Source organism: Arachis ipaensis, chromosome B9, assembly GCF_059453495.1.
Source record: "Arachis ipaensis isolate K30076 ecotype BB chromosome B9, ASM5945349v1, whole genome shotgun sequence".
NCBI lineage: Eukaryota > Viridiplantae > Streptophyta > Magnoliopsida > Fabales > Fabaceae > Arachis > Arachis ipaensis.
The window spans coordinates 151,371,040-151,384,910 of NC_142444.1; the positions used below are offsets into that span (position 1 = coordinate 151,371,040).

At 32.3% G+C, this 13,871-nt stretch overlaps 2 protein-coding genes across 2 annotated transcripts; one reads left to right on the top strand and one right to left on the bottom strand.

Annotated features, from left to right (window-relative positions):
• Positions 1-960: 960 nt before the first annotated feature.
• LOC107616307 (ran-binding protein 1 homolog b) lies at positions 961-4,197 on the top strand. Its single transcript, XM_088498045.1, has 4 exons — positions 961-1,328; positions 1,436-1,587; positions 1,724-1,849; positions 3,628-4,197. Exons 1-4 carry the CDS (start codon positions 1,177-1,179, stop codon positions 3,852-3,854), a joined length of 657 nt encoding a protein of 218 aa, XP_088354171.1. The 5' UTR covers positions 961-1,176; the 3' UTR covers positions 3,855-4,197.
• Positions 4,198-4,704: 507 nt separating this feature from the next.
• On the bottom strand, positions 4,705-8,188 carry PDE338 (Nucleic acid-binding proteins superfamily). The gene is made up of 8 exons (XM_016321576.3): positions 7,139-8,188; positions 6,773-6,847; positions 6,624-6,695; positions 6,298-6,378; positions 6,076-6,173; positions 5,701-5,826; positions 5,535-5,583; positions 4,705-5,422 (listed from the first exon to the last, which is right to left on the bottom strand). Exons 1-8 carry the CDS (start codon positions 8,087-8,089, stop codon positions 5,264-5,266), a joined length of 1,611 nt encoding a protein of 536 aa, XP_016177062.1. The 5' UTR covers positions 8,090-8,188; the 3' UTR covers positions 4,705-5,263.
• Positions 8,189-13,871: the final 5,683 nt, after the last annotated feature.

A 13,871-nucleotide genomic window follows, 5' to 3' on the forward strand; every position in this document is an offset into this window, starting at 1 on the left:
GTTGTTACATTCATCCAATTCTAATTACCTAATTCATAATTAATACAATGTTGCAATTTCACATACATTATTGTATATTCCCAATAATTGTTACTAGTTATCAGTGTTTGCCAAATGATGTATAACATCAATTACACACGGGCCCGGGAAATCAAATCAATCTATGTGGTAACGTTTGGTAATTGAGACAGAAACACAGTATTGTTAACTAAAATTTCAATTTCGAGAGATAAAATTTTTGAGGCTACAAATTAAAATTTTAATACCATTTGTTAGCTGTGCATCCCTCTACTATCTACTGCCCAATTTGACACACTTAGCTCAATTTGGTTTATAAGAGAGCACTTTCAGTTTATTAAGCTTGCTACCACGCTAGCTAATATAATTTGACTCACTGATCCAAGAAATAAGGATTAAAAGTTTGTGCCCCAAAAAAAAACATTATATGAGTACACAGATGGCTCATGGCTGGCTTCTCAATCTGAATATCTGACGGTTGGGCAAAAAATAATTAAATAGATAAAAATAAATTTGATTTTCCTGCATACAATAACAATAATAATTTCTGTTTAGTTTTTTCTTTCTAAGTGTTTATTCCGTTGCTTATCAAAGTAATAATAATAAATGGAAAATTTTTATGTACAGATTTATTATATAAACAAAAATGACTATTTTTATTTATTTTTAAAATAAAAAATTTATCAATTTTGTTTTTTAAAAATAAATTTTAAGAGTATAATAATATTTTTTTAATTTAATATATTTAAAATAAAAAATTAATAACTTTATTAAATTTTAAAATATTTTTAATTAAAGTATTTCCTGAAAATACATAACAAAAAGTTTATGTTATATGTTGACGAAAAATAAAATTTATGTTATGATCCACTTATTTTAAAGGGATAAAGAAATTGATCCCACAAATTTCAGTATTTTAAGACGCATGGAGCCCACGACCACATGATGAATTGGCACTTTTTCGGTGTGAGATAGAAAGAGAAAGAGAAGCCCAATCAATAATACACACTAGACACTACTGAGTAGTGAGTACTGACAACACAACACAGCTCGATTACTGTGCCATTAGCCTAACTGCCCCAACACCTCACTCACTCCCCTCACACAGTTGCACTGCGCAAACCCTAAACTCCACCACTCTCTCTTTCTCTCGAAAACATGTCGAGCGCCGATCCCGAACACCGGGAAGAGGATGAAGCACCCGCTCCCGCCGATGACGAAGACACCGGAGCTCAGGTTGCTCCCATCGTCAAACTCGAGGAGGTTGCTGTCACTACCGGCGAAGAGGACGAAGATGTCATCCTCGATCTGTAATCCCTAACTCACGCTTTTTTCAGTCTTCTCTTCTTCGATCATCGTTTTTTTTTTTTTTTGGAATGTTACAATAAATCTGTGCTTTTATTCCAATTGATTGTAGGAAATCGAAGCTTTACCGATTCGACAAGGATGGGAATCAGTGGAAGGAGCGAGGCGCAGGTACCGTCAAGTTCCTGAAGCACAAGGCTACTGGCAAGGTTAGGCTTCTCATGAGGCAATCCAAAACCCTCAAGATCTGCGCCAATCATCTCAGTATGTGATTCCTTTCATTTGCATCTTCTTTCATTGCTTTTATTTTATTTGATCTTGTTTTTTCATTTCTCTTTTTTTAGGTTGAGTTTTTTTCCCCCTTTTTTTTGTCATCATCTTTGCCGTTTGATTGTCGCAGTTTTAGCTACTATGTCCGTGCAAGAGCATGCTGGGAACGATAAATCTTGCGTCTGGCATGCAAGGGACTTTGCTGACGGCGAACTCAAGGATGAGCTCTTCTGCATCCGATTCCCTTCAGTTGAAAGTGAGCATGTCCTTTTTTCTTTTTGGATAATCCTGCTTGGATGTTTTTGACTATTTTTTTAATGCCTTTTTTTAGTTGATTAGATTAAATTGTGATTGTGTTTGACAAAGTCTGTCACCACTTGGCTGCTATTCATGAATGTACTGATTTCTGTTTTATGTTGATCAATGATCTGTGATGTTCATCTTGTGCCTTGGTACATTTAATCGGTTCGTTGAGTCTATGCTTATTTTATTTGTAGTTTGAACTTTAAACCAACCAAGCACAGCGTATTCTGTTTTGCACCCAGTGTTCTTTGATACTCTGAGATACTAGCGTATTTGTGTGTCTTTTCCTATGTTTGTTGGTTAAAGTTTGCTAAATCACTTGCATTAAAATTTTCTTATGAATTTGGAGTGAATTGAGCAGTTTGAACCGGAGTCTGTTGTCACATTTCCTGAGAACTTTTTAAGCATTATAGTTAATTAGGGCCTTAGGAGACATTTCTCACTTAACTGTACTTCCATTGTGTTTTGTTTGCAACAATTATTAGAGAGGAACTTACTGTTATTTTGACGGCTTCTTTATGCACTTAACTATATCATTTATTATTACCTTGCTAGTTGTGTGTTGTCTTGATGTGGTGAAGTTATCTACATATGTGATTAATTATAACAAGTTATCTAGCAGGCTTCTGTGCATTTGATGACTATATCTTTTTGTATGTATATGAGGATATCTAATCCCCCTCTGTTGTCCATTATGCCATTCTTTTCTTGCTAATGAAATTTTCTTCTATCAAATGAGAACAAAGTATCTGATAACTATATTCAATAAATGTTGGAAGCATAGCTTTTTTTTATTGTGGATAGCGACTCATGGCAGAGCGCCAAAAATCTGCCATAGGATTATGGCGTATGCGTTTCGGAAAATGGTGGATGGACTGAAAATACATGCATATGTACAACAAAAATGAAGAAAAACTGCACATGTAATAGATTATAAAATCTAATCAATATAAGCAACTTTCTACCCATAAAACATACAATTAATTCAGCAATTTCATACAACTTTAAGTCATAAACACCATAAAAAGGCAGAGTTTAAATGCCAACGATGGTATAGTCAAATACTAAAAATAAAAAAGAAAGATTAAAGACATTGTCTCATTATGTTTTAAAGTTGACATAGTGACCTATGTACATTGTAATAAGGATAGAAGAGAGGTTTCTTACTTGAGCAGCAGAGAGAACAACAGAGAAGGAAGAGAGGAGGAGGAGGAGTAATAGTTGTAGGGCCAACCGCCAGTGCCATGTGGCGGTGATGCTGTCAGTGGTTCTTCCAGCAGCAAAGAGGGAGGGAGAATGACATAGGGAAGATATTTTTGGGTTGGTTATGGCGCAAGAGGCTGAAATTGGGGTATGAGAATGTGACCTTACTAATGTTAACTTCTAGAGTTTTCTGAATGACAAAACAACCCTCGAATGTAAAAAATGGTTCACCCAGCCCCGCCGTTCATGTCATCGACCACCATGGCATTGCCACCATTGTGTCCACCGTCATTATCGTATTGCAGTGTTACCCAGATGGCGGCAGGCCCAAATTCTGTCATGCCATTTTGCCATGGTGCTGTCATGGACACAATTTTAAAACACTTGTTGGAAGTTGTTGGAAGTTTTTTTGATTGTTGAAGGTTAAAATTCAGCTTTATGTATTCACTGCTGGACAAAAAGCTTAATGTTGTCATTCTCATCATAGTTTTACTGTGTATATTTACTCTTGTTTTCTCTTCAAATTAGATTGCAAAAGCTTCATGGAAACATTCCAAGAAGTTGCAGAGTCCCAGAAGAAAGAAGAAGGAGAAGAAGGATCCGCAGCAGCTGGTCTTCTTGAGAAATTGAGTGTTGAAGAGAAGACAGATGCAAAGAAGAAAGACGAGAAGTCTGAGGAAAAAGAATCCAAAACACAACAGGAAACTAAGGCGGATGCAGAGAAGGAAGGTGAAGAGCCTGCTTCATCAGCTTGAGTATTATTCATTCACATTTTACGGTACATGGTTAATATGACAAGGTTAGGTGGTTGTGTTTGCCATCACATCTTGGGATAGTGTCATACTCGTTAGTCATGGAATTGTGTCAGAGCCATGCAATTAATTGAGGTGTTTGTGTCCTCCTTTGAGTCTTCTTGTCATCAAGCTTAAGTTAGAGTTGGGTTTGAATTCTAAGGCTTGAGCACTCTGGGTCTGGGAGTTTTGAGTGTTTCTTTCATTCTATATATTTATTCGAGTAACGAGTTATCTTGGTCATGGTCCGGCACTCTGTAGGGAGCAGTCGAGAAACAAAGTTATAAACAAAGGTTTTGGATACAAATTGTTTGTTTTCAAGAAATTTTAAAGTTTCAAAGCTACAACATAGTTTTGCCTGCATTTGCTTCTAACCTTTTTTATCCTCTGCAATCCTACTGATGTGAATGGGAAAATGGACTATTATTATTATTGTTATTAACCAAATACAATAATATTGTCGTTTCCTTATATTGGTGAATTTTTCCTAGCAAGTATTATTAATACAAAATAGTAATTCGACAAATATAGGAATCGTTCTAATTTGTTTAAAAAATTCAAATATTACTTTCTGCATTGGTGAATTTTTTTTGTCGCTTAATCTGTCTATCTTGGAAACCGATCTGAGTGGAGCTCGGGAGTATTTTGTAGGGATTTGGGACATGATGAATTCAATAACGTTCCCTATTACATCGTAGCATTAAATCACTCTGAGCAAATAGTCAGGTCACCAGGGAAACGTCGATGAATCAATCAGAGGGAACTTAACTGGTAACCGTAGCTGTCCAAACGCTTGAAAAAGGGCAAGATGCGCAAAGATACGTAGAACATGCCATTATAATTTGAATTTATCCGGATCTTTCTCAGGGTAAACTTTTTACATCATCATCATCATTTAACAATGTATCAACACAAGATACATAATATGATGATTTTAAAATCTTTTTTATTAAAATGATTTCAAACTCTCAACAATTGTGCTTGACACATGATTTTATGATGTATGTTTACCTACATGAGTACAAAATGGCTAGGCTACAAACCAGGGCAAAAAATTAAGAAAATTTGATGTAAAAAGAACAGATGTATGTTTTTTTGGTATTAAGAGAAGAGAAAGTTGAAGGGTAAAAAAAGAATGGAACCGAGTTACGCTTTGATCCATTGCACCACATTCTTTGTGGCTTGTTCTCTTCATGCAAAGAATTCATCAGAAGTCACAAACAATGACCTCATCCAATTTCCACTGGAGGCTCTTGATGGTTTCCATCCAAAATGGCATGCCCCTCTTGTAACTGAGTGATCCATGCACTGTCAAGTTCTCTCAGTTGAGCTTCTCTTAGTGAATCATTCCATGCCTGTCTTGTGTGAAACCATTATTTTTCAAACTTGAACCATTTCCAGTTCGCATAAAGCGATTCGTTCTCAAAAGGCAAGGGAACGGCTGCAAGGGGCTCTAATTGTTGACTGATAGGAACAGATGGTAGCTTTTGCTTGTATTTCTTCGCCATCATATCAGCCTCCTTATATACTCTCTTTGTATTTTATGGCCAATAAGCAAATAAATAAATTAATAAAAGCACCAATCAAGATCAATCCAACTTAGACAACAAATTAAGTTTAATAGAGTAGCAAATAAATAAGTACCTCTTTGTCTGATAGAAAAAGGCCAGGTTCACTTTCAAGTTCTGCAATGCTGCATTGCAAAGAATATAAAAAGTTTAAAAAAGAATGTCCTTACTTTCTCCTTTATATGCTGATCTGTTGTTTTGCATTGTGAGCAGTTTTCATGTTTCAGTCAGCAATTTATTACCTCACAGAAATTTTTCCAGGAAACATCGACTTCACCACTAGAACTCTAACGTTCTCGTCGACAGAAAGTACGTCACTCACAGAAGTAACTTCAGCTTGACTGATATTTGAAATATGCAGCAACCCACTGAAAGATTACTCAAAGAAGTACATTTTAAAATGTGAGGTCATGCATATCCATGGTTCAAAGCAGGGCTAAAGTGTGCTAACAATTGTAACATGATGTTTTCGAATTTCAAATCTATCCTTCAGATAAAATATGCTTTGTTTTGTTATTTTTCTCCATTACAGTGTAATGGCTATTATCAAATTTTGTAAAATGTAATGAAAGTTTAAAGTTGTAAAATGGAAAAAGTGCACTCAAGATTTAACTGACCTTCTGTTACTTTCTCCTATTCTAACTTGTGCTCCAAAGGGATAGATCTTTTTCACAGTCCCATCAAGAAGTGTTCCCTCTTGAAGATATAGCTTTTCCTGCAACATCACATTACATAGCAGGAATTTCAAAAAACAAATACAAGATAGAAAAGCTCACACCATGCAGCATTGGAATATAGCATCAAGAAAGAAGAATAGAAATGTAGATGAGAATACTGACCCAAGCTGCCTTCTCACTAAGTAACAAATTGTTCTTAGATTCGTCTATTCGAGTGATTTGTACAAAAAAATGGCGTCCCACCTACATCATTATTAATCAAATAGCTGTAAGAAGTAGGACTAGAGAAAGAATAAGAATGGTTGAAGACAGAAGCATCAAATGTATTTAAAAAGTTTCAAACCACCTGGAGTTTTTCAGGTGTAAGAAAGTAAACACATTTATGGATTGCAGATTCTTTTCAGGTAATCTGCTAAACCCATCTCAAATGAGAAAGATGATTTATTTTCCTGACCAAGAAGAAAGAAAGTTCCAGGGATATAACTCACATTTTCTTTCAATTCGGTAAAGTTATTTACTCTTTTCATAAGCTCAGCCTTCGGAATGAAAGCTCGCAAACCCTGCACAGCCATATTCAAGGAGTAAACATCTATCAAACAGATACATGAACATAGCTATTACAGTCAATGGCACGAACCTCGATCCTTGTTAGCAGGCCGCCAGTATTCCATTCTGTGATTCTAACCTCTATAGGTTCATTGAGCTGTTTTATCTGCTCAAAACATTGACAATGGAATATTTACATCTCAGCAGCAGAATAAGACATCATTCAAAACTTTCCAAGGTTTAAATTTGCTAAAGGAAAATGAAAATTCCATTCATTAAATCATAGTCATCAATTTTGTCAATTATTTCCTTACTAACTATAAATGTGATTTATCATTTGCCTCCTATTCATATAAATAATCAAATCTTCAAGCAAAGTAGTAATGAGAACAATTGAACCCAACTCACATAATCTACACATGGAACTTGGAAAAGAGGAATTAGAGAAGAGAAAAACCTGCCTAACTCGATGCCAAGCTATGCGGCGAAAGAGCCTTCGGGTCGAAAGCAATGGCCTATCACTAAGTGTTCTACCTAAAACCTCAGCAAACAAAATGGTTCCAGTCTCCACAACAGGCCTTCCAGGAACTGGAACAACTGCACTCATTGCATCATCATTCTTCACAATTCCAATCTTCCCATTTACCATAAAACCCTCAGCATCCTTTTCCATATCACATAACAAGTTATCCATTTCTTTGTTATACAATGGAAGCACTTCCTTTGTCAACATTGTACCAAGCAAATCTGCACCAATATTCACATCAAGCTTGTTCTCATTCCCTGAAACAACAACACCAACCACAAAATCCCCAGGTTTTGGGTCATAGTACTCAACATTCAACTTCTTATCTTCTTCTCCTTCCTCTTTCTCACCACCAAAATCATCTTTTTCCTCAGAAATTTCCAATCCCTCGAAAGCATCATCTTCATCATCCCCATCACTTCCTTTGAAAAACTTCAAAAACGGTGCCAATGCATCCTCCTTGGAAGGCACCTCTTGCTCCTGCTCCTTCTCCATTTCAGAATCAGAAGTAGAAGACTCTTCTGTGACAGGCAAAGGAGAAGGCTTGTTCAGCAACTCAAGCTTTTCAAGCTCTTGGGTTCCATCATCATCAACAGCCTCTGGAGACAAATCACTGGAGAAGCCATTAAAGCCTTCATTTTTGGAGCAAAAGGTGAAGTGGGCAGGGCCCAAAATTGAAGCTTTGTTAGAAACAACGGAGACATGAGAATTTGAAAGCACTATAGTATTGGTAAAAGAACCAAACTTTTGTGGCGTTGAGAATGGTTGCTTTGTGGGGTTGTTGGTATGTGGCTGCTTCTTCTTATTGAATGTGAAAAGAGTGATATCCTTAAATGGAATTGAACAACAGAGGGACTTGCAAGGATGAAGAAACAAGTGCATCTTCTTCCACCTTTGGTTTTTTCTTTCAGACAGAAGACATAGCGAAACTGATTTTTATTTGTGTTATCCATTTGAGGTTTCTTGTGTCTCTGCCCCTCTGTTTTTGTGTTCTCTAATTTTTATTTTTTTTAACCGTTTTTAGTCAAATTATAAAATTTAACCTTATGGATGATGTCTATCATTCATGGCCTTATATGCATGCACCAAGAAATATTCAGCTATTTGTGCAATTTATGCTGGAAAAAATATTCTTAGTTTTAAGACTGATAATTTTATGATTTTTTTTTTCATAAGTTTGTGCTATACTGTAATTAAACTTAAAAATTTGTACACAAAAAATAGAAAAAGAAATCTAGTTTTTTTTTTTTTTTTGGCAAAGATATCTACTGTCTTTTATCATTTGTGATGACTAAAGAAACACACATACACACACTCCATGGCTGAAAATAAAGGAATATGAAATATACAAATGAAAGATTTTTTGTTTTTGGGACTTTTTTCTTTGTATAAATTTTTGGGACATTACAAATGAAAGAGTTAATTTTCTTTTTCTTTTTTTTTTGGAGGATGGTGGCAGGGTAGTGAAGGGGTCGGATCCAATAGCATGGTCTTAAGCTGTTTCTTTTCTTTATTCGTTTGGTATATTAAAATGTAAAAGGATTTGGAAAGCTTCAGTTTGCTTGTTGGCCAAAGTATCCAAATATTCTCCAATATCAAGTGAGATGCTTAAGTGGCCCAAAATTTTAGGCAATATTGGGCCTGACTTACTATATTCTCTAATAATAAAATCACCAGCCGGAATTATAAATATACAAATTATGGTGTCTTTTAAGGCAAGTTTTATGGTGGAGATAATAAATTAGCATCCACATGTGTAGATATACTGTGACAATCTATGGTTATAACAAGTGGCATAGAAAGGAGACATAATATTCAATGTGCAAGAGACGTCGCATAAAAAGTTCAATAGAAGCACGTGAGGAGGCTCCTAATTTGGTTGGATAATGAAATGTTAGGATGAGTAATTAACTTTGGTTGATTATGGACCTAATTTTCGATTTTTTTTTTCGTTTTTGGACAAAAATTTAGTTTTGTGTCAAAGGCTTTTTTACTCAATACCCAACAAACCCAAAAATCACTGCAACTATGATTACTCACAGAAAAAAATAAAAAAGAACATTAGTGTCGTTACTACTTACTAGGCCATTCCAAGTTTGGGCTTTCATCTAATTAACATAATGCATGTGCGGAAAATTGATATTAAAACAAGTAATTATGCCACGTCTAAAAAAATAAATAGTAATAATAATAATAATAATAATAATAATAATAATAAAAATTAGCTAGAAGTAATTTTATGCAACATTTAATTAAATTTGCATGTTATATAAATTAGTTTATAGTTAATTTTAGTAATATTAATTTAATGAATCATTTTAAATCAAAATAAAGATTTTATAATAGTAAATCAAATAATAAAATTTGATTTATTTTATATTTATTTGGATATCTAAAAATACTGAAATATGTAACATTTTAAAAAAAATTATTCTTCTATTTAAAAAAAAAAAACTAATTTTTAAAGTGACCACGTGAATGTCATCTAAAAAAACAGATGTGATTGTAAGACTGTATAAAATATTTTGCACTGTCAATTATTTATAAATATAAAATTAATTAAAATAATAAATAATATGTTTTATTATAAAATTGTTAGAACGTCAATTTTTTATTATTATTATTATTATTATTATTATTATTATTATTATTATTATTATGGATGGATTGGTGTTATCCACAATGATACATGTAGTATTCATTGTAGTTCCAGTAGAGGGGATTAGGGTGGGTTGTCGAAGAGTGAATGAGGAGCTTTCCAATGGCAAGAATTACGGTAAAAGATAGAATGGACGGGTTAGCAATGATGATGTGTGTGTACAGTGAACAGTATATTTATTTTGGGTTTGTTGGATATTGAGTAAAAAGGCTTTTGACATAAAACCAAGTTTTTGTCCAAAAACGAAAAAAAAAAAGCCAAGGATTGAGCCCATAATCAACCAAAGTTAATTACTCATCCTAACATTTCATTATCCAACCAAATTAGGAGCCTCCTCACGTGGTTTTATTGAACTTTTTCTGCAACATCTCTAACACACTGAACATCATGTCTCCTTCCTATACCACTTGTTATAACCACAGATTGTCACCGCATATCTACACATGTAGATGCTAATTTACTATCTACACCATAAAATTTGCCGTCTTTTAATATGCTGCATTTGAATTTGAAATTTGGTGAAGACCAAATAATAAAAGAAAACCCTTAAATAGAGTTAATAGTCAAAGTAGTCTCTGAATTTGCAGTCCAGCCTCAATGTGAACTTAAAATTGTCCTAAATTTGTCCTTCAACTTAACAACGGTAGTCTTTGAGATATTTTTTAGTGACGAAATAATAACGTAATTGGATGGAGGTCACGTTGAAAGCCATGCTAGACTGGCAAAACATCATTGTTTCATTTTTTTGTGCTCAAATCAAACATAAACGACATCGTTTAGGGTTTTTTGAGAGGTTTTAACATATTAGAGTTAAAACTTCTCAAAATACTTTAAAGGACGTCGATCGTTTATGTTCTATTTAGAATAAAACGGTGACGTTTTATCAGTACAGCGTGACATTCGTCCAACCACATTATTATTTTGTCACCGAAAAATATCTCAGAAATGTTGTTATTAAGTTGAGGGATAAATTTAGGATAATTTTAAGTTTAGAAACGACATTAAGACTCGACTGCAAATTTAGAGACTATTTTAAGTAATAACTCTCTTTAAGTATTGTATTGTGAATGTGTAATATGGATGAATTTTATGATATAATGTTTAAAGATAAAAATTGTCCGATTCATCGGAAAAAAAAAAACACTATTTGTACACTTAATATTTTTAACAGTCATATAAAAATATAGTTATTATCAATTAATTGTAATATTTAGGATTTTTTAATTAAAAAAAAGAATATATCTTAGTTGTTAAAAAAATATTAGTGTTAAAATAATATTTACTATAAAGGAAATGTGCATAATGGATTGGAGCCAAATTTATATTTATATATATCAAACACCTCTCTATTGTAATTAAAAGTGTTATTGTCTACTAATTGTAATTACAAACTAATTTATGAAAAATTATTTGTTTCACTTGCTAGTATTACATTAGACTAAATCAGATGACGTAGTACCCTCAAAATCAATAATTTTCCATCACAACTCACAAGAACAAATAACCCCTTGATTGGTGCAAAAAACAATTGAAACCGTTGACTTTGTCACATGATAATGTCTATGAGCTTTGTGATCTCTGATGTCAAAATTAAGCTCTGCATCTCTTTGTGACACTTGGTATGAATTTACACATACTACTACATTATTAATTTGTTTAATTTATAGAAAGGAAACATAACTAGCTAAATCATAATATTTTAAACCAATGCCAATGTGGAGTCGTATCCAAACACAAATAAACTTTATCATAACCTTTTTTTATTTCAAATAAAAAAATTCATCAACATTTTTTAGTAGCTATGATATGACCTGTGCCATTTGTCAACAAAGAAAGCATATGCAATGTCTTTTGTGGATATTCAATGTAACATTATTCGTTGTTATGTTCGGGAATACGCGAACTACATACCAATTAATAATGTATAAGGTTTTGTGTATACAACGAATCTTTATATAAAATGATCCTTTTGTCTTTTTGTACCACTTATATATATATAGAAAAGGCAAACTCTACTCGATCAAGATCAAAACATTGCTGCATGCTTTCGGATGGAAAAAAAAAAAAACTAAAAAGATTGCATCACGTATGAATAATAATGTATGAATTATTAATGTATCTAAGCTAAGGTTGAAGGTATGTTGGCTGATATCATTTCATTTAATCTAAGTTGTTATTACCATCAAGTGAACATTATATTATCTGTGCACCAAAGTCAAGATTATTTGATATTCATTTATTGATGTTAGCCGTACATTATATTATTGTAGTATATATTTTTACAAGGTCAAATATTTCGCGATGCTAGTTAATAATACTCGTATAAACATTATTATGTAAGTGAAAGATAGGACATGTAGAACAATATTTGGAAGCCACGTAGATATGTCTTTGACTTTTTTCCCTAATAAATGGTGGACTCCCAAGTTCCAAGTGTCTCAAATATATGCATGCACCATGGAATGGGAAAAACTAGAAAAAATAAAGGTGTTTGATATGGTATGATGATAAATTCATATGTACCGATACGTTTAAAATATAGACAAATAACAATAAGACATGTGAAATTTATTTTTCACGTCAGTATTTAAATTTTTTCTTTTTTAAATATATAGTATATCACCACTTTTACTAAAACATCATTTTAATTAAATAAAAATAAAAAACATTTATTTATTTAATTTTATAAAAAAACTTAAATATCCTTCTTTTATTTGATTAGACAAAAATACTCTTTTAAATTAATCAAATTTTAAATTTCAATTAATCCTAATTTTATAATTTCAAATAATTGAAACAACAAAACAAAAATATATTAAAAAAACAAAAAATTAAAATTATTCTTCATCTGTGTTAAACATATTAAAAAAACAAAAAACTAAAATTATTCTTCATCTGAGTTCAGAAACCTCTCATTCAAGTCTTTGAAAGTTTTAATTTTCTTCATCTTCTTCTCTCCTCTTCCTATCCCCTCTCTCTCTCTCTGTCTTTGCATATATATTCAGACGGTGAAGAATCGGGGGCTACGCGTTGGAAGGTACAGGCCACATGTGCCGGCTGTGTTTCCACTCCTCAGGACCGGACCCATGCATAATATTCCTCCATCTTCATTGATCCCACAATTCTCCCTGAAAAGAAACATCAATTCGAGGTCGAATTTCCCCACAACAGCAAAAAATGAAAACCCTAGATTCGAACAATTGGCATGGACTGCTAAAGAGAGACCAACGACAAAATCGAAAAACCTTAGATCAAACCCCTCGTATCTTTAATTTTAGTTTTTTGTTTTTTTAATATGTTTAACACAAATGAAGAATAATTTTGATTTTTGTTTTTTTAATATGTTTTTGTTTTGTTATTTCAATTATTTAAAACTATAAAATTAGAATTAATTGAATTTTAAAATTTGATTAGTTTAAAAGGATATTTTTGTCTAATCAAATAAAGAAAGAATGTTTAAGTCTTTTTATAAAATTAAATAAATAAATATTTTTTATTTTTATTTAATTAAAATGGTGTTTTAGTAAAAGTGGTGATATACTATATATTTAAAAAAGAAAAAATTAAATGCTGACGTAGAAAATAAATTCCACACGTCTTATTATTATTTGTCTATATTTTAAATGTATTGGTACGTATGAATTTATCATCGTACCGTAGCAAACACCAAAAATAAATAATTCCTATATGTAATAAACAGGAGTGCGGACAACATTAGTCAATATTTTACTACGGTACGATCATAAATTTATACGTACCGATACGTTTAAAATATGGACAAATAGTAATAAGTTATGTGGAATTTATTTTTTACGTCAGTATTTAATTTTTTTTTAAAATATATATTATATCACCATTTTTATTAATATATTCCTTTAATTTTTATTTAATTTTATAAAAAGTCTTAAACATCCTTATTTTATTTGATTAGAGAAAAATATCCTTTTAAATCAATCAAATTTTAAAATTTAATTAATCCTAATTTTATAGTTTCAATTAATTTAA